Raw genomic sequence first — 20,094 nt, 5'->3', positions numbered from 1 at the left:
GGGCGGTCTGGGAGAGCAAGTGGTTTGCTTTGGGTGGTGGGGAAACATATTAATTGGTGTGTGAGAGGAGGAGGGTGATGCAGGTGTCAGGCTGCTGGGCTCTGATAAAGCTTCAGGTACCACTTATCTGCAGTGGGTCAGGTGCCCCAGAGCCATAAAATGGTATAAAGCCCTTGGAGCAGCGCCAGGCTGTGCTGGTGCCTGTCTTTTGCCATCAATCTGTGTTGTCTCATTAGGCTGCATTACACTTGGTGATATCATGATAGATAGGAAAATTGTCTTCCTCCTGAGTGCTGTTAAGCCTGCAGGACCAAATGTGTCTCTGGTGTAATGCCAGTGCCTACAGTAGGAAAGGAGAATTCGGCTTTACAAGGCTTTCCTTCCTCCCAGCCAGGCCCTCGCTCAGCAGCAGCTCCTCGCTGCTCTCCTTTGCGACTCAGAAAAGGGAGACAAATGTTGCTGGAATTGAAACGGGTCAGAGGATGCCCTCAGAGCCCCTCCTGCAACAGGGATGTGCCAGTAATACCCCTTCAGAGGTAAGCAGGGCTGGTGTCTTGGAGCTGGTAGCACACTGGAGGCTTCCTCTCCTCGTCACTGGGGGTTAAGTTCATCCCACGCCCTGGGAGAGGTTTGCCTGAGCACCAGCACAGCTTGGGTACCCAGGACGGAGCCACATGGTGCCTGTGGCAGATCTAGGTCTGTGTGACCCAGCAGGCAGCTCAGGTTGGGGCGGTACCCTGCTCTGTGCAGGCACTGGGGCAGGAGAAGGCTGAGCATGCACTTGAAACATGTTAGCATGAGGTCTCCATCCTCAAGGGGCCATTACAGCACTGGGACACCCATGGAAAGGATTGTGCTGACACCCATGGGCTTTTTGACAAGTTCTTGGTGTATTTAAGAGGTCAGAGAGTTGCCTTGGCTTTGCTGAAGTCTCCCTGAGGTTTGTTGCTCTCATCTCCCTGGCCCTACCTGCTATGGAGTGTGTGCGCTATGTTGAACCATGATGCTGGCCACACCACTTCTAAATTATCTGATCCAGACACTGTGGCTCATGATATAGCTTGGGTTTGTGCTGTTGATTGTCTTCCAGTGCTTGAGACCAATGGGTGATCTGGCTGCAGGATGGTCTGTGTCGGGCCTGGGTTTAGCTTCTTGGCCTTAGGCAAGCCTGAAAACCCCCTATCCCTCTGGGTTGTTTTTCATCTTTTCTGGCTGTTGTTGCCAAGACCGATCATCTGACCCGGCAGAACTGTCTCTGATGTCAGAGGAAATAACGGGCAGATATAATTAGCAATGTCAGGCCCAGGCAGTCAAACAGCAATCGGACGCATGCAGATGGCTCTTGGAAGCATGGTCTGTTCCTCTGGCTTGGGGCTGTCTGCTGATCTGGAAGGAGGGAACTGGAGATTGAATTGAGTTTCTCTTAAATAAACTTCTCAGTAAAGATTAATTTCTTTCCAGTCTAATTGACAACACCAGATTGCTCTAAGGGGAGCTGTAAATAAAAGGATCTCAATGAGATATCGACTGGCATCTCCAGGTTTAGGCACAGATTCCTCCCGTTTTTAAACACAATTGGTTTTCCACTCCAAGCAGGCTCCTAACTGGGCCCTGTAAATGCAGTGAGTTTCCAAAGGGCAGCTGCCAGGGTAGCCAGGCTCAGGTTAGCACCAATTTCGTAAAGAAGCTGAAATGACCTGGCTAGCGCAAGCCGCTGCCCCTCCCTGGGGTGACACTGCTGACCACCCAGGTCTGTGCTTTGCCACTACCCAGGGATGCCTGAAGGCTGTATGGGCTGATGGCTGGAGGGGTGTCAGCCGGAGTAGCCAGAGTGCAGGCATGGGGCTCCCTAACACAAGTGCCAACGAGCCGGGTGTGAAGCACGGCTCAAGCGGTGCAGCGGACCTGGCTTCATTCTCTCAGCTCAGCAGTTGATTGGAGCTGGCAGCAAGAAAACTCTCTGCCTAGGGCTGCCTTCCAGCCCTGCCTGACCGTGTCCCGCAGCGGAGGGAGGAAGGGCAGCGTTTCCCAGTAGCGAGGGTGAGGGATCGCTGTGCCCTTGGGCAGGGAGCCCCGGGATCTCTGCAGAGGCGGGGGGGCCTCCATCACTGCGGACTGAGATGATGGGGGTGGGCTTGGAGAGGGACCAGCGGTTGTGTGGAAGTTGCCACGGGCCCTGCCGGCGTGGAGGGGAGCTCCCACGGCCTCCCCGCCCCCGGGCGGGACCGGCCTCCCCCCAGCCACCTCCTCCGGGCGGGGGAACCCTGCGAGCGGGGCGGGCACGGCAGCGGCGGCGGCGAGGAGCCGGGCACAGCTCCGCTGTCCTGCGGGGGCCCGAACCGAGCCGTGCTGAACCGGGCCGCGCCGATCAAAACCCAACCGGACCAAACCCAGCCGTGCTGTGCTGAACCGGGCCGGGCCGAACCGCGGCCCCTGCGGAGCCAGACCGGGACTAACGGGACCGGAGCGGGCCGGGCCGGGCCGGGTGTGGGGGGGCCGCCGCTGTCCGTGGTGCTGAAGGCGGCGCGGCCGCTGTCCGTGGTGCTGAAGGCGGCGCGGCTGCTGTCCGTGGTGCTGCAGGAGCGGCCCGCCCCGGCCCGGTCCCCCCCAGCGCCGGCGGCCGGAGCCGGCCCATGCACCCCGGCCATGGAGACCCGCGCCGCCGCCTCGGGGGGGGCTGGCTACAACGAGGCCCTGCTGCACAAGGTAAGGCTGGGGCAGCGGTGGTGCTCGGAGAGAGGGGGAACCCGGGGGGGCGGGGGGTGTGCCGGGGCGGCCTGAGAGCAATTGCTGGGGTTGGGCGCCTGCTTGAACTTCCCCGGCAAACTCTGTCCCTCTCCCCTCCTCGCTCCTCTTGTCTCGGTGGGGTCCATTCGCCACCCGCCGTCCCGGCGGGGTGGGGGGGTGATGCGGCTGCAGCTCTTCTACCCGCCCCCCCCCAATTCGCGGCGGCCGGGGCTGGGCAACCCACGGGGCTCGGCCCCGGTCCCCGCCACCTCCCGGGTGACGGTGGGGAGGGGGCGGCAGGATCGGGCGTGTTTGCGAAGCAAAGCGGGAGCGAGAGCTGGAGAGGGGCCAGCCCCGCAGCACAGCCCGCAGCCGGCTGTCCTGTGCATGCTCCGGGGGGTTGGGGGGACCTGCGCTCCGGGGCTCTGTTTGCCAGAGGCAGCCTAAGGAGCCGAGACTTCCCTGCCATGAAATAGCGGTGTCCCAAGAGACGTCCATCCCTGCCCTCCTTGCTTTAAAATCTTTCTCTTCTGCGGGGTGCCTGGGACTGCGTTTTGTAACTCCACGTTGCACAGAAGGTGGCCGGGGCTGCTGCTGTCCCCCCAAGACCTGGGTGGCTCAAGCTCTGCTGCAGGCTTTGCTGGAGCAGGGCTTTTTCTCCCTGCAGTCAGACGATGCCCTGCAACTCCAGGAGACATGGAGGAGACGCTGAGCTCTGCCAGATCCACCCATCACTCCCTCTTGCTGTCCTGAAGCCTCTGCTGCAGTCCCCAGTGACTGTGCAGGGACCGACACCCTTGGGCAGCAGGGGAAAAGCAGGGTAGAGCAGAGCAGGGGAAAGGGCTGGGGCTGTGTTGATCCCTCTTCAAAAATCCCAGTCTATTTTACATCCTGCTCTACTCAGGGCAATGTGCCCAGCCCTTGATTAGCAGGAAAATATCAATTACTAGCAACTCTCATTTCTGTTCTACACCTAGTACGTAGGACATGCCTCCAGGGATGACTCAAGAAACTTTGATTCTTTGCAAAACCTTAACTCTCTCTTCTCCAGCAATGAGCTGCTGCAGTAAAGGAACAACACTGGTGGAAATGAGTCTCTGGGCAGAAGAGCTGCCCAGACAAATAACCATCCCAGTTCTCTGCTGTTTCCCTTGGTATTACGCTGCCGCTCCTAGCTGGGTTGCTTGTCATGCAGAAACAAGCCTGCTCTGCTCCAGGGATGTGAGGCAGCAAATACCTTGCTAGATCTTGTTTCTGAGCAAGGAATCACATTTCAGATGTGCTGAGAAACCCCAAAAGAGCTTTGCACTCTGGAGGCAAAGGTTAAATGATTTCTGATTGGTGGCTAAACCCAGGCCTGGGAAGGAAACGGGCTAGGAGCAAATCAAAGTGGGAACAGCAGGGGTTTGTTCTGGGCTGTTCCAGAAAAGTTTCACTTGGCACAAAATGACAGATTCTGCTTTCAGGTGATTTGACCCATTGCCAAATTCTTCTTCCTCCCATTGGATGCTTGGATCCATTTAGCTGGAACAAGCCCCAGGGGGAGAGGGACATGACCCTGGGCTGTGGTTGATCCAAGGTGTTAGCAGGGGGGTTGCAAACAGGGATCCCCTGTGTGACCTAAGCCAGCTTTTGTTTGATGTGCAGCCCTAGAGCTCGTGTCTACAGGGCTGAAATGCAGTCTCTGCCAGGGCAAGGGTCCAGCTGGGCTGGCAGAGGGCCCGGGGCTCTGGCTCGAGCCAGTGTAAGGGGCTTGGCCGTGGTGAAACAGTGCCTGGGATGGCTGGGGACAGCCCTGAGGTGTCCCTGTGGCACAGGACAGCTCAAGGCATCATCCAGCAGCATCCAAGTTGCCTTGGAGCACTGCCTGGAGGAGGGGAGAGGTAACACAATTTTGTACATAGAGCAGGTAGAAATAAGTCTCGGTAATGCATCCCTGAGAGACCATGACAGCAGGGTGGCCAGGGGCCGAAAGCAGCCACGGCTTCACTCTTACACCTCTCCCAGTGCTGCGCCCTGGCTGAGCTCTGCAGGCAGTTGTGCTGGGGTGCACGTACGCAATCGCCACAATTTGTTGCGACAAATCCTGCTGACCTGTGAGCAAGTCTTTGGGTTTGGGGCTTCAGCAGCTTTCTGAAAGCAGCAGCAGAGGCTGTGGAGGGCACCTCTCTTCTCCCTGCATCCCCCAGGACTGGAGTTTTACACTGTCAGGCTCCTACTAGCTACATGTTAGCTCAGGTCCAGCTACCACGTGTTAAAGCTCAAAATGAACTAGGAAGAAAACCTGAAACCACACACGCTGTCCTAGATCTCCTCCCGCTTGGCTGGCACTGGAAATGCAGCAATCACCTCCCTACACTGCTTTGACAGCCATGCAAAACCTCTCTTCCCTAGGCATGTTAGACCAAAATATCTCCTTTGCTCACTGGCTGCCAGCACGGGCAGGGGAGATCTGAGTGGGTTTGCCCTCACTGCCCCATCGCTCTGCCTTGTATCTGCAACCTGCACTGAGCCGGCAGCGGTTTTGAAGGGAGGTGATTCACCTGGATCTGAATTACCCCAAAGCCCCTAATTTGAGTTGTGGGGAGGGATATTTGCTCTTTCCCTAAGGCAGAGCTGGCAGACAGGTCTGCTCGGGGGTGTGTTACAAGCTGTGCCTGCTTTTCTGCTGGGGCTGTGGAGCAGGCGAGCTGTGGGGTGGTGGAGAAGCGAAGTTACCTCTGCCCACACAGTGGAAATAATTTCCTTTAGCTGGAAACAAGAACTTCTCTGATTGTACTGGGGCTCAGGAGCGGTGCTTTGGGACTTTCAGCCAGTGGCTTTCCCGGTCTTGGCCAGGTTTCCCTCTGTGCCTTGGCCAGCCCACCTGTGCATGCACCCTGGCAAAGCACTGCTCCATCCCCACACCACCATGCAGAAAAGAACTACAGCACCAAAAGGAATCTCTGAACGTTTTTGCCAAAGTTTTCCAGGCAAAGGAAAACCCCCGGGAAAATGCAGGGTGCTTGGCAGGCTGGGCTGTGGCCGAGGATGCTGGCAAGAGGCAGGGCAGGTACGGAGCTTTGCCACTGGGAGGCTTCCTATCATGACTCAGGCATGTCCAAACTGAGATTTCAACAGCTGGCTAGCCACATCCACTCCACAGAGGGGTTTTTATTCTTCTTTTATGCTTATTTCATAGCCAGGAAGGCCGTGGTGATTTCCACTGTGCTGTACCTCTACAGAGCCCATGAGCTTTTCCTGAAGTCATTAGGAATCTCTTGGCTGATTCAGGCCAACTTTTACTGTTATTATTATTCAGTCATGAAGCAATTCATGAGTTGTCTCTCTTATAAATACCAGTTAAATTATTGATAGCAGAGCCTGCCTTTTATACATGTTCTCTGTAAATCCTGGGCTCTAGAGGCTTTCTGGTGCTCATTCCAGCCATCTCTCCTCCCTCCATAATTAATGCCATTTTCTGCATTAACTGCTCCCAAAGACAGTGATGCAGGGTGCAGCTGGTTCTGTTGCACCTCCCAGCACCAGTGTTTTACCTGGGAATAGTGTAGCACCAAAGAATGCAGTGCTGGGGTGCAGGAGCCCCACGGTAATGAACTCTTGGGGTGTTTTCCTATGTGGCTGCTCCAGGGCAGATCCTTCTCTCTGCACAGGGAATGTGTCTGGGCCCCAGGGCAAAGCCAAAGGGGGTTTGGGCAAGGAAATTCCCCCAGGGAAAGGGATGACCCAGCTCCTCTGGCCCACGTGCAAGGACTTCACCCAGAGATTTCTGCCTCCCAACATCCCCCCAGCTCTCGCACAGGCTCCCAACACACGAGGCTGCTCTGAACGTACAAGTAACCTGCAAACAGCCTGACATCTAGCTAGGGAGGGCACAGAAATCTCTGGCTGCAGATCTGACCCCAGGTTGCTGCCTCTGAGCCCTGCAGAGGTGCAGGGCTCCCTCCTGCCAAAAGCTCTGCTCATCATGTCAGGCTTTTCCCAGGAGGTGTTTGGGGTTTGGGATGTTTTTTCCGAGGGAAAATGCTGATTCATCGAAGCGAGCATTTCACTGAAGTGTATCGGCATTAAAAGGCTCCAGGCAGGTTGTGGTGCGGTGATTTATGCAAGGCATGATGCTGGTCTCCTGCCAGTCCATGTTCCTGCTTCATTTGTGGTCCTCAAGCTCCTTGGCTTTTGGTTTCAGCCCACTCCTTTGGGGCCGTGAAGTGGCAGGAACTGTGGTGCTGGGTGCTGTGGCATGTGCCTGGTGGCTGGATCCCCCATGGCCTCGTGGAGCACAAAATCAGTTCTTGAGCTGCCAGGGCTGTTTGGGCACTTGATTAAACACATTCCTCCATGCTCCTCTGCCCTACTCTTCACAAGGGGGTATGTGCAGTGCCTGAAGTGGTGTCAGCCTGGGTTTCACCTCAGAGCCCCTCAGTACAGGGCAGGTGATGGAGGGATGGGACCGGCCATATGTGGAGGCTCTCTTGGCCATCAGGAAGAAGCTGAAGCAACAGCTTCCACTTGGCAGGCAAAGAGTGACCTTCACGATGTCACCCAGGGTGGGGATGAAGAGCTGAGGTGTCCTGGGATTGAGCAGGGCTGCTGGAGCTTTATTGGACTAAACACAAATCGAGGGGGAAACAACAGATGCAGAGAAGTGCAGCACAGGTGGAGGCAGAGAGGGGGGGGGTTCAGGCCCGGCACCTCGCTGGCTCAGCCCTGCAGCCTCAGGGGTGGCAGAGGACCCATGATGGGGGGACGGGACACTGCCCCAGGGCCAGCTCAGTGCTTGCCAGGGCAGCAGCTACAGCAATACCTGTGTCCTGAAAGAGAGAGCCAAAATCACTTCTGAGCAAGAAACCGGTTAGCAGAGTGTTTATTTTAACTTGTGTCCCTCTGAAAGGGTTGAAAGTGCCTTGGTTTCCTGAAAGGATGGGAATGTTTGTGCCGGTGGCTCTGCAAACAAAACCCAGATACTGGCAGAGAGGGGAGGGAGGGATTTGCATTTGCACCATTGCTCTCCCTTAGGCCAGGGATTTGAAGGAACACGGGCAGGAGCAGAAGGGAGGATGGGCTCCCCAGGAATGTGGTGTGGGTACCAGGGCCACAGGCTGGCAGCTTGGGAGCTGCTCGGGAGGTGATGGCAATGCCCCAGCTCTGACACCTGCACAGCTCCCTTGTCCCTTCTGCTCGGGGACAAGCAAGCTTTGCCCCCTGCAGGACAGCCCTGGGGCTTCCCATGAAGGGCTGGAGAGGCAGAGAGGTTCCATGACTTCAAACCCAGCACCCTGCCGGCGGGGAGCACTGTGGGTCCACGGCATTAATGCAGCATGAAAACAGCCCAGTGCCCCAGAGAGACTGCGTGGCTGTGGCAGTGGCTGTGTGCAGCAGCTGCAGGAGATGCTGCCTTTACTAAACAGTTTTGGACATAACCCAGTGCCACCAGAGTCCTCCCACAGAGGTTTTCCACCAGGGCTGTGCAAGCCAAGGCTGCCTCTGCTCAGCAGCTTCCCAAGCTGGGGCAGGAGTGTCTCTCCTGCTCTCTCCCCATGACGGGCTGCACTTTGCTTTCTCTTCCACCTCTGCACTTGGGGAGGGCACAGTGGGCTAATGCCTGAAGCTCAGTCTGGGGCACATTTCATTTATTACAGTAATGGTCAGAGAGGTGGAAATTCCTCCCCAGGCAGGTGGCAAGACCCAAGGGGACAGCAAAGAACTGGGCACAGTGGGACAAGCCATCTGGCCCTGATCCTGGCACCCAGCAGCCCATGGGGACAATCTGCTGCTGGGCAGGGCTGTGCAGGGGGGCTGCCATGGGGTTTCCATGGGGCCCACGGCTCTGCCATGATCTGGGGCCAGGCTGGTCCCTCCCGATCCTGCTGTGTTCACTGCTGCATCCCCACAGCACCCTCTCCCTAAACGCCCAGCCCCTGGCTGCACGCTGTGCCTGCAGGCTTGGGCATCGCCTGCTCCCATGCGCTGACTTCTCTTTACCTGGTCCTTGCAGACGATCCTGGTTGGAGACAGCGGTGTGGGGAAGACATCTCTGCTGGTCCAGTTTGACCAGGGCAAGTTCATTCCTGGCTCCTTCTCTGCTACTGTGGGCATTGGGTTTACGGTAAGAACCCAATTCCTGGTCCCTGGGCTGTGCAACCTTGCTTACCCTTGGGGAAGCAGTTTTACTTGGGTAATCATAAGCTATGTTTCTATGCTTCTAAGCGGTGCTAAGCACAAAGAATTGGGAGAATTTGCTTTGGTGCTGCTGGATGAGGGGCCCTGTTTGGCCGTGTGCTTGCCGGCAAGCTGGGGGCAGGCGCGCTTCGGTTGCTGGAGGGGATGGAGGACAGATGAGGCTTCACATCCCAAACCTCTCTGTGGAGCCGTGCCTGAGTGCAGCCTTTTGCTTCACACCCAGAAAGCTGCCTTTGGAGCGGCCCTGCTCTCCCAGGGAGAAGCCAGCCTGTGTCCTGCCTGTGCGGCCCAGGGCCCTCACGAAAAGTCAGGCAGATGGCTACAGCGCCTGGAAAAAGCACTCGGCTGCCGTCCAGCACTATTTGCAGAGCTGCTGCGGGGCTGGTGAGTGGCTCTGACACGTGTGTCCTCTCTCCTGGGGGAGACTGGGACAGAGACAGCGCTTTGGACCTCACTGCGCAGTGAGACCAGCATCCCTCCAGCATCCGTGACAAGGCTGGGGCTCAGCAAGAGGCCATTACCCATGGGATGGCTATTACCCATGAGGATGCTATTACCCGTGGGGATTTTCTCTCGAGTCCAGGCCAAGGAAGCAGGGAAACATGTGGTACCAGCATGGGGGGTCTGGGGCCAAGCAGCCCAGGGGCTGGCAGCCAAGAGTGCCCCTGCGGGCAGTGCCGAGCCCTGGGCAGGCAGAGGAGGTTCAGCCGTGCTCCTGACCTTTGCCAGCTCTCGGCTGCTTTGTTTCTCCTGCAGCAAATGACAGCATGGGGAGGTGATGCTCAGCCAGGCGTTTTTCCTGCCCAGGCAACTCCGTGAGCGCCAACACAGTTTGCCGTATCCTTCCAGCCCCCCTCCCCAGCAAGCTGCAGGGGAGCTCAGCCGCTTCCAGGAGCTCGGAGTGTCTCCAGCCTTCAGCTCTGGGCACTTTCCTGGTGAAAGAGGGTATATAAACTATAAATCCCCTGGCTGGGTCTGAGCACAGTTACGGGACTGGAAATACAGGTTCCCTTTCCCGAGGGGCAGAGGAAGGCTTGGCTGGAGCAGGAGCCGGCAGCCGAGGAAGACGTGGAGGTGGGTGACCTCGCAGAGGGCATCTCTGCCATCGGAACTCCCGCAGCCACGCGTGGCCTTCGCACTGAGATTAGCCCTGGACTTGCTGGGGCAATGGGCTGGGCATCCCCGGGGAGAATAAATCAGAGGGAGCTGAAGGCTCCTGTCTGTGGAGTGGTGCCTGTAAGCTTGAAGAGATATGGACCTGGATGGGGTTTTATGGAGTGAGTTTTTGGGCGATGCAACATTCCTGGCTCTCCCCCAGGACTTCTCCCGCATTCCCACGCTTGGCCTTTTCCCAAATGAAGAGCGCTACAAACCACATCCCAATGGCCGGCGTAGGATGCTGGGGGCCGTGAGCAAGCCGGGGGGAGCGGGAGCCCTGGCAGGCGTCCCAGCCGAGCCGCTGAACTGGCTCGCCGCAGTGCATGGCTTCCGGCTAACGGCCGCTGCTTCTGCTTTCCTCCTGGCTTCTCTGCGCCTCGGTGCAAACCCGGGGCCCAGTTCAGCAGCCGTCGGGGCTGCAGCAGACGGGCTAAACCCCCCACCCTCGACTGGACCGGTGGGGTGGGAGCGGGAGCTACCGTCCCCACCGAGCCGGCGTGGCGGGGGTGATTTAGCAGCACTGGGGTCTTCATCCCCACACCCTGGGGGGGGGGCTGGGGGCTGTTCATTTGTGGGGTGAGCGGTTCCTTCTCTCCCCATCCGTGTGCCTGGCGGGACGTGCCACGGCTCTGCCCACCGGCCGGTGCCGCCGAGCCCCTGGCAAACCCAAGCACCCCGGGGTCCCCGGTGTCGGGGTGCGGGGGGGGGGGATGTGCAGGTTTCCAGCCTTGAGCCTCCTCTTCCTCATCCCGGGGCCGGGCCGGGCAGGGCAGGGAGGTGGCCAGGGCACAGCCTTGGGGGTGGCATCGGCCGGGGAGGAGGAGGAAGAGGAGGAGGAAGGCGGGCCGGGCCGGGCCGGGTGGGGCCGCGGCTCCCGCTGCTCCCACGGGGACCGGGACTCGGCGGCTCCGCTCGGACGCACCATGAGCGGTCCCGGAGGGACGGCGGGGAGCGGGACCCCCCCGGAGGGGAACGGGGACCCCCCGGCTCTGCCCCGGGACTACGAGCTGGCCGGCAAGGTGGGAGGTGGCGCGGGGTGAGGGGGGAGCGGGGAGGGACCCCCAAAAGTTCTGCCGGGGTTGGAGGTTGGGGCTCGCCCCCCCCGGCCCGGCGGAGACCGGGAGGGGTCCGGGGGGGGTCCCGGGGGCCGCCCGCTTCCTCTGGTGCCGCGATGGCGCCCAGGAAGCGGCTGCGGGCCGGGGAAGGGGAAGGGGAAGGGGAAGGGGAAGGAGGCGGCGGCCCCAGCGGACCCCCCCCAGCCCTGCCCGCCCCTACCCCGGGGGGGTCCCAGATCGAGCAGATGTGAGGATGGGGGTCCTCTCCCCCCGGGAAGTGGAGATAGGGGGTCCCTGCCCCAAGGTGGCGACGGGGGTCCCGTCCCCCCGGTCGCCCACCTGCAGAAATAGGGGGTTTGGGGGGTCTCGGCTTGGTGGGTGGGCTGTGGGACTTACTTGGGGGTGGGACACGGCCGAGCTCTGCCTTCTGAAAGCCCGTCCTGCACTTCTCCAGGCAAGGGGGGGTCCTGCCAGCTGGGGCAGCAGTACCCTCCGTGATACAGGGCAGGGGAAACAGGACCCCATCCAGCCCATCGCAGCACCCCAAGGGCACCGGGGAGGGAGGCAGCGTGTGTGCCCCAAAGCCGAGCCAGGCCAGGGCCCCGCACCCAGCCCTCAGCCCCCACACTACAAACACCCCTGCACCCCTGCCAGGCATCGGGGTGAGGACCCTCCTCCCCGAGTGCCCCCCTCTTCCCCAGCCCAGCTCGGCCAAGGGTCACCCCGGGGAAGCACCCTCCTCTTCCTGGCAGCAGAGAGGAGGCACAGGGCTGATGAACCTTTTGTCCAAAAAATTTAATATGCAGCTGCAGGCTGAGCCCAGCACTGACAGTCCTGCCACCTCACTGAGCTGGCTCCCAAAGCGGTCCCGTGTGCTGCCACCTTCCCCAAAACACTTTTAGTCCTTTGCCCTCATCCTCTCCACTCTGACTCCTTTCAGTGGAGGGCAATTTTTGTGTTTGAGGGAGGAAATCAGTTGCCAGCTTGGTCTGGAGCAAGGTGGAGGCAGAACTGAGCAGTGTTCCCAGCTGCCCTCCAGCCTGGGCAGGGTTGGGGTGTCCTGGGGAAGGATTTTACCAGCAAAGTGAATTAGCAGGAGGCAGAGCATTTTCAGCTCCCAGCTCTGGCTGTGCTGGCCCGCAGGGCATTTTGCTGTGACATCGCTGCGGAGGGTGGCCACAGCTCTCTGGGTTTGCCCAGGGAGCGGGGCTGCATGGGTTTGCTCTGCAGGCTCCAGAATCCCAGCAGGGTGGGCTTGCAGGGATGGACCTTCTTGCTGGAGTCCTGCTTGCTGCCATTTTTAGGCAGGGGCTAGATGCAGTCAGTGTCAGGTTAATTATTGCCGGGCAGGAAAGGGCTGCTGCCGGCGAGCAGGCATCAAGGCATCGGGTAAGGCTGTGCTTACGGAGACCAGCAATGGTCCTGGCTGCTGCCTGCCCGAGTCTGGCAGTGCCAGAGCAGTTGGGGAGCCTGGGCTGAGCCTGTTTGCTTAGCAGGAGGGGAAAAGGTGCCGTGTTTGCTTTGGTGTCTGTGGCAGGCAGGGTGAGATTCCCAGACACGGCGGCGTTTGCCCAAGCCATGCACTACCCCTTGGACTGGGCACACCCGGGGCCGGGGGCAAAGCGTGGGTGGAGGCGGCTCCGTGTGTCCGGGAGCTGCGGCCGGTTCTCCAGGAGCCTGCTGGGCTGGGAGATGGCCAGGGGCCAGCCCGGAGACATCTCTTCTTGGTGTGGTACCTGCCTTCCCACCAGCTCTCCTCTTCTGCTCTCCCCCTTTTCAGTGGCTGGGGGCTGCTCCGCTGCCCTGGGGCATCACATGGCTGTACCCTTGGGGGTCCCATCCAACCCCCAGCTCTCAGGGGCATCCCCAGACCCAGCCGGACCAGCCCTGGGGAAAGAAACGGAGGGACACATGGGACCGGGGGGGGCTCAGCACCACCCAGGGACGCTGCGCCCTCCCCGTCCCGCTGACACGTCTCCCTGCGCCCATCTTGCAGGTGATGTTACTTGGAGACTCAGGCGTGGGGAAAACCTGCTTCCTGCTCCAGTTCAAAGACGGGGCCTTTCTCTCCGGGACGTTCATAGCCACCGTGGGCATAGATTTCCGGGTGAGACCACCACAGCTGCCAGCCCCTCGCCTCCCCCGACCTGCACCTCAGCCAGGACGGGGTGCTGGGAAGGAGGGACAGGGGGTTTCCAGCCTCTGCACCCCAAATATTCTCCCAACCAGCTACAGGCACTTGCTGAAACCCTTCCACCTCTCCCTGGGAGAGCTGTAACAGAGGGAAGAGCCCGCTGGGACTGTCACCTCTTGCCTTTAAATCAGCAAAAAGCCTCGGTTTGGCCCATCCCGGCTGGATGCGTGGGCTCGGGGTGTGCGGTGGGCAGCTGGCATGACCCACCGGCCAGGCTGAGGCCAACAGCTTGGGGGGCAAACGTTGGTTGCTGTAATTTTGTGCTTTGGAAAGGGCTGAAATGGGCTGCCAAGGAGTTGTTAAGGTCACCAGATCCCATTTAAACCTTCCCGCTGCTCTCTGTTCACCAAATTTCACCTGCAGGGTGTCTCTGGGGATGCACAGGCGGGCAGAGCTGTTTGCAGCTCAGGGTAGAGCGGCGTTTCAGCAGGCTGGAAGTCACGGGGGTTGTCCCTGGTCTGGGCTCTGCCTGTGGCTGCCGACACGTGTCGAGCGTGGTCGGCGCTTCCTCTGCCTCCGCAGCTGCAGCTGCTCTGGTTTTCTGCTGCATTTGCTGCCTGGGCTGCTCTTGGCTTGCAGGGGGGAACTGGGGGGTTGGGGAGCAGGGCCTGGGGGAGAGGGCTGGAGGTTCACTTTGGAGGGGTCTCATGGCCTGTCCTTCCAATAAAGTCAGGAAAGAAGGAAAATCTGCCCCGTCCCACTGCTGGGCTCAGCGCTGGTGGCCCCAGGGATGTTGTCAGCTCGTAGGTACCCACTCTGCCCTGTGCAAGCATCCCCTCCAGCAGCTCATGGCTTGCTGCTGGTAAATAATTTCCAGTGTCTCCTAGGGCACGTTTTTTGTTTTATTCAGCCCATTTTCTCAACTTTTATCATCTCCACATGGGCTGAATTTCCATTTCAAACAATTTCAGGCAACCAAATTATTTATAGGGGTCTTCGCTTTCCAGAATCATCCCTCCAGGTACAATTCTTTAATAGTCTTAAAATAGCCCTTCAGTAACTCCTGCTTTTCTTTTCTCGGGCCTCTGGAGAGAAGGCCGTGCTCTTCTGAGTTGGGTACAGCAATTGCTTAAGCCCCAGTAACTGACTTCTCCACTCACTTGCAAATGCCTCTTCACTTCCCCAGTCCCAGGCTGGCTGCCTGGCTGCAAACCACCCTAACTAACTCAGATTTCCTCCTGCTGTGCTGGATAAAGCTATGTGCTACCTGCAACCCCCCCAGTTCAGTGTTTGCAACCACCTTTAAGGGCCAAGAAAGGCTCCCACCAGCAAAGAAACCTGAGCTGGAGACCCAGCATCGCCCACTGAGTGTCCCCAGGCAGCTCGTAGCACGTGAAGGCCTTAAATTGCTGCAAATAGCCCAAATTTTTAGTGCAGTAGTGGTTCATTCGGCACAGGGAGCAGAGGAATCGTGGCAGAAGGGTCAGGGCTTTATGGCGGGCAAACATTATGAAAACACACCAAGACATTATTAATGAATGCACATTTGCATGTAGTTCATGCAAGACCTCCCCACTTCCCCAGCTCTGCCGAACTTCCCCTGGCCACGTGGGCAAGCCTGGGGCTGCCCAGCAGGAGCCGGAGCAGATCGGCATCCCCGGGCTTTGCGGGGCAGCCTGCATCGTTATCCAGCTCATTATGGGACTTGGGAGCCACAAAGATGGGGGTGCTGGCTGTAGGAGGTGAGCAAGGCACCAGATCCAAAGCAGGCTGGGATCTTGGTGTCCTGTCTCCATCAGGGCCTGATTCTGCTCTTTTCCACCCTGACATGAGGGGATGCTGCTCTGGGATGTCCCCACAGCCACCGCGTGGCATCGCAGCCCCCCAGCAGGACCAGGGTTTGTAGCAATGAGGCTTCAATGTCCATCCCCACGGGCAGCCTGGCTTCATCCTGCTGGCCAGGGGAGAGCAGCCGAGGGGCTGGGGCATGACAGGTTCCACGCCAGGGCTGGCCAGCACCCACACCAAGGCATGCTTTGGGCTGATGAACGTGCTCTCCTTCTCTTCTGCAGAACAAAGTGGTGGCCGTGGATGGCGTGAAGGTGAAGTTGCAGGTGAGCTTTGAGAGGGGGTGAGCAATTCCCAGCCAGATTGCTTGAACTCCCCCCCAGGCTGAGAGCGGTGGTCCGGCAGGGCTGGGAGCCACAGGGGCATCCCCACCTGGGAGGGTTTTCCCCTCCCTGCTCTCAATGGGGCGGCTTTTTGGCAGATCTGGGACACGGCAGGACAGGAGCGTTTCCGCAGCGTCACCCATGCCTACTACAGAGATGCCCAAGGTGGGTTTGGGGTCTGGTGGGGACGGGGGAATACCAGCCGGAGCACATCCCTGCAGCAGGGCAATGCCTCTGCCTCTTCCCTTCCAGCCCTGCTCCTGCTCTACGATATCACCAGCAAGATGTCCTTTGACAACATCCGCGTGAGTCCCCTCCGTGGGTCGGGAACGTATTTCTCCCCGGGAACTGGGGTCGTGGGTGCCGTGTACTGCTTGCTGGGTGTTTGGGGCAGTTTGAAGCCTGTTTTACATGTAAGCACCGGCTGTTTTGGCCAGACCCAGCCGGCTGGGAGCTCGTCCCTGGGGCGCCTGGCTGGGTGCTGCATGGCTGGGTGAGTTTTGTTTAGGGACATGGTAAATGGCTGGAGGGAGAAAACGTGGTTTGGGATGGACGTGAACTACGTGTAGGCTTGGGCCGTAGCCAGGAGACTGGGTGTTTTCAGGACTATTCAGCTGTCATGCTGGAATGGTTGCCATGCCAAAAAAAAAGTCATTTTCCCCATCCTTATGGGGGTGAGTGAGGGCTGGAAGGGGAGGGACGAGGGTACCGCTCACCCTGACACATCCCTGCTGCCCCACAGGCCTGGCTGACGGAGATCCACGAGTACGCCCAGAAGGACGTGGTCATCATGCTGCTGGGCAATAAGGTGCGTGCAGGGTCCCCCTTCACCCCGCGGTTTGCCGTGCCGTGCCCTTGCCGTCCCTGTGGCTGTGGAGGGATGGGGCTCCGTGGGTGCTCTGCCTGCCGGCTGGGTGCAGCCAGCCTACACCCTCCATGGGGCTCTGCTGCTTTCTGGGCTCAGCCAAGCCCCAGAGGTGACCCCAGAGGTTTTTGGGGTTCAGGGGGGGTAGTGTCCCCGGCAGCCAGTGGGGGGCAGCACGAAGCTGAGGCTCCCAGTATGGGATGCTACCGGTACTGGATGCTGGTGGGTATGGGATGCTGGTGGGTATGGGATGGCCACCCAGGTCCTGGATGCACTCCCAGATCCCAGGTAGCCCCAAGTCCCAGATGCCCAACCAGGACCCACATTCTCTCCAGGGGTCCCAGATGCTGCTGGGTGCCCAATGCCAGACTGGGTACTGGATTTTCCCCTGGGACTGGTTGCTCTCTGAATCCTGGATGATGCTGGATACTTGATGCCCAGCAGGGTACCAGAAGCCCTCCTGGATGCCCACAGGTACCCACTGGGTGCTGCCCCAAGTCCCCAGTGTCCCCAGGTCCTGGATGTCCCCCCACATCCTCAATGCCACCAGGTTCCAGATGCTCAACAGGTATTGGATTCACCTCTGGGCACTGGATATTCCTGGGTCCCTGACACCCCCAGTTCCTGGCAGCCCCTTGCACACCCCACATTGCCTGCTTGCCAGATGCCCCCAGGGTGCCAGCTGGCCCTGGTACGCGATGACACTTTCCTTCCCTTGGCAGGCTGATGTGAGCAGTGAGAGGGCCGTGAGGATGGAAGATGGAGCATCGCTGGCCAGGGTGAGCCATGCCAGGGTCTACCCCAACCGCAGCCCCCCCCCCAGACAATTGCACATCACTCAGGGTCCCCGTGCAGCTGTGCCATCCCCTCTAATAGGTACCCAGACCCACCTGGCTCTAGCATGGGCAGCATGGCAGCCGCTTGCACACAAACCCTGGGGCAAGGCAGGGAGGGGAAGGCACCTTGTCCCCAAGACTCAGCCAAGTGACAGGGATGATTCGGAGGGACAGGTGGGAATTTTGGGGCTGGTCGCTGACAGGGCCGTGCTGCCCTTGCAGGAGTACGGGGTGCCTTTCATGGAGACGAGTGCCAAGACGGGCATGAACGTGGAGCTAGCCTTCCTGGCCATTGCCAAGTGAGTACCTGGGGGACCCGGGCAAGGGAGGTCTCCCCCCGACCCCACTGCCTCCCGCACTGGCACTGGAGCAGGCAGGGGGGGTAACACGGCCCCACCACCCCAGGGAGCTGAAGCAGCGCACGGTGCAGCCACCGGACGAGCCCCGCTTCCAGATCCACGACTACATCGAGTCACAGAAGAAGAAATCAAGCTGCTGTGCCTTCGCCTGAGAGTGGCCGGGAGGAGCTGGCAGCCCCGGGGGTGCAGGCAGGCAGGCAGGAGGCAGAGCAGGGGCCTAATCCTGCCCTTGCGTGCCCGAGGAAACCAGGCTCTGACAAGCCAAGCGTGGACGGGACAATTCGGCAGAGTGAAGCATGCACAGGGAGAGCCATTGCCCTGGCGCCAGGATCCAGGGGCCAGATCCTGCTGCCCTGCGGGGCAATGCCTGGAGCTTACTGTGTGCTACTGGGGGAGTAACCACGTTGTGATGACTGCCAGCCTGGCCAGCGAGCCATTGTGGTGCCTCCATCACCTGAGCAGGATACGGCCCTGCAGCTAGCTGAGGGCTCCTGGGAGCGGCTGGAGGGGCTGCGTGTGTGCCATGGATGAGCCTTCGTACAGCCGCCGGTCCTCTCCTCCCCTGCAGCCATCCCCACTCTCGGCACTGCTCTCGTCCGGCTGAAAGGGCCTGATCCAGCCCCCACGTCCCCGGTGCTGCCAGGCTCTGGCTTCCCTCCAGGGAGCCTCAGCTCTGCCCCCCAGGCTGCCCCCCAGCTGAGTCCAGCCGGTGCCCACACTCACCGTGACTCCTCACTGCTGCAGTTGCTAATGTCAGCTTTTATCCTCCTGCCGCCACGAGGGCAGCGATATCCCTGTTGTGTCCTGGTTCTGCCGGAGGGAAGGGCCGGGATGGGGAAGCGTCCAGCCAAGCCTGCTCCCTGCCTGCGCAGCTGATGTGAGACATAAAACTCCCCTTGGAGCACCCGAGTGATGCTTGGGGCAGTTCTAGTACACACGGCAATTTGGAAAAAAACTTTATTTCCCCCCTCTTGTAGCCACAGGAATTAGAGACTTTTTCTTTTACAAGAAAAGCCTTTTTGTTTTCAATCCCTCCAGACAAAACCATCTCCGGCCTCACGCAGGCTGGAGCTGGTGGGGTGGAGGTGCCCGCGGTGGCCTGGGGCTGCTGTGCCTGCCGGCTCCCAGGGTGGCCTGGGTTTCTGTCCCATCGCTGCACATGTCATACAACTGTTTCTTCCTGCCACTGGCAAATAGCAGCTGAAACCCACTCTCTGGAGAGCAGATGCGTGAGATGTTTCAGCCAGCAAATGCTGCTACACGGGGCACAAGGTACAAGGCTTGGGCCCTGCGTTGCTGCACATCCCCGGTGCTCAGCCTGGCCCTGCCGATCCCTCCAGCACGCTGCCGGCTCCTCTGACTGCTACCAAGGGTGGTGAGATGGTGAATATTTGGTTATATAGCTGAAGAGTTGATGCGAAGGGCAGCTGCGGAGGGCATGGCACTTTTGCACGTCAGAGTCGGGGACTGTCCGGCACATCTGTCCCCACCAGCATCTTCCCTGGCCCTGCACCCCAGCTGCTTGTCTCTCACCTGCCCCCGTCCCTCCTTCGCCTCTGCTCTGCTCCCGGGTCTTTCTTTGCAAGTTTACAGATTAAAGCTGGGTATTTTCAAGGCTTTGCATCTGCCTGTTTTTTCATTGTGTGAGAAATCTCTGCCCGGGGACTGCAACGTGGGAGGCTGCTGCAGTCCAGCGCTGCAGAGCTGCGGGGCCGGGGGGGCCCTGGGAGCAGCTGTGGGGAGGGGGAAGAACACGCAGCCCCTTCCTCCCTGCTGGGGCTTTCCTTGAACATTTCAGACAGTCCAAAGGTGAGAGGGGAAGAGTAAACATGGCCTGTTAAATTAAAACCAACCTCCTCCCCTGCTGTTCTCATGGTGCGGAGTCCAGCATTCCCCAAATAACTCCGTCTTCCCACCAATGGCATTGCTGCTGCTGCTTGGCTGATGTCTGCAAAAAATGCTGGATGGCTTCAACACAAACAGACGTTGGCTCTTTTCTGCTTTCCCTCCTCCAGCCTGAGCTCCCTTAACGTCACACCGAGCCGCAAAGGGCCCTGGCAGGAGGAGGCAGCTGGGGTGCAACGGTGCTGCCTGCACCCTGCCATCCTGCGGGTGCTGCCGATGTCTGCCGGACCCAAAACCAGCTCCGGCTGTTTCCTTTGCTGCTGCCTTTCTTCCTTATCACGGTCCCATGCTCAAACCAGCCCTCTTGGAGCTGTCTTTTGTTTCCTGACTTAGGGCAGCGTTCCCAAAAAGTGTCCCCCCCCCGCCTCCCCCCCAGAACACACATGCTCGCAGGGCTGTGTCTCTCACAACCCCCTTGCCAAAGGGAGGGCTGTGCCACATTGATGCTGCAGGCGATGGACCCCCCCTGTCCTGGGGCTGTACTGTGACATGCTTGCCCTGGTTTTCCTCTCCGCAGGCATCTGCCGCCGGCCGCCGTGGGATTCCTCTCTGCTGCCTTTCTCAGGGCTGAGCGGCCGTGGGCAAATGCTCAGCCGAGTGGAGGAAACAAATGAGCCCACCCTTCGCTCCCAGCTCGGCCCCACGGAGCTGGAACACGGCCAACCCCCAGCACCCCCCCAGCACACGGGGGGTTTCTCAGCTGC

The 20,094-nt window shown here is 59.6% G+C and overlaps 1 protein-coding gene across 4 annotated transcripts; it reads left to right on the top strand.

The window, feature by feature from the left end:
- Nucleotides 1-1,854: 1,854 nt before the first annotated feature.
- RAB37 (RAB37, member RAS oncogene family) lies at nt 1,855-19,108 on the top strand. Of its 4 annotated transcripts, XM_069799134.1 has the most exons (10): nt 1,855-2,706; nt 8,723-8,833; nt 13,117-13,227; nt 15,327-15,368; nt 15,524-15,590; nt 15,678-15,730; nt 16,168-16,233; nt 17,013-17,069; nt 17,349-17,425; nt 17,532-19,108. In XM_069799134.1, exons 1-10 carry the CDS (start codon nt 2,647-2,649, stop codon nt 17,635-17,637), a joined length of 750 nt encoding a protein of 249 aa, XP_069655235.1. In that variant the 5' UTR covers nt 1,855-2,646; the 3' UTR covers nt 17,638-19,108. The 4 variants fall into 4 exon arrangements, with proteins under 4 accessions (XP_069655235.1, XP_069655236.1, XP_069655234.1 ...); XM_069799135.1 differs by lacking the exon at nt 13,117-13,227 and having other exon boundaries at nt 2,078-2,706; XM_069799132.1 differs by lacking the exons at nt 1,855-2,706; nt 8,723-8,833 and adding an exon at nt 10,861-11,084.
- The last annotated feature ends 986 nt before the right edge of the window (nt 19,109-20,094 follow it).

Source organism: Haliaeetus albicilla, chromosome 12, assembly GCF_947461875.1.
Source record: "Haliaeetus albicilla chromosome 12, bHalAlb1.1, whole genome shotgun sequence".
In the NCBI taxonomy this organism is placed as follows: Eukaryota; Metazoa; Chordata; class Aves; order Accipitriformes; family Accipitridae; genus Haliaeetus; species Haliaeetus albicilla.
Note: the sequence above shows the minus strand (reverse complement) of the source record. Positions and strands in the feature narration are given on the sequence as shown.

Coding starts and splice junctions, on each gene's coding strand:
- RAB37 (XM_069799133.1), top strand. CDS start 10,776: ATGTGCAGGTTTCCAGCCTTGAGCCTCCTCTTCCTCATCCCGGGGCCG. Junction 15,591..15,677: donor CTACTACAGAGATGCCCAAG/GTGGGTTTGGGG, acceptor CTTCCCTTCCAG/CCCTGCTCCTGCTCTACGAT. Junction 17,070..17,348: donor ATGGAGCATCGCTGGCCAGG/GTGAGCCATGCC, acceptor CTGCCCTTGCAG/GAGTACGGGGTGCCTTTCAT.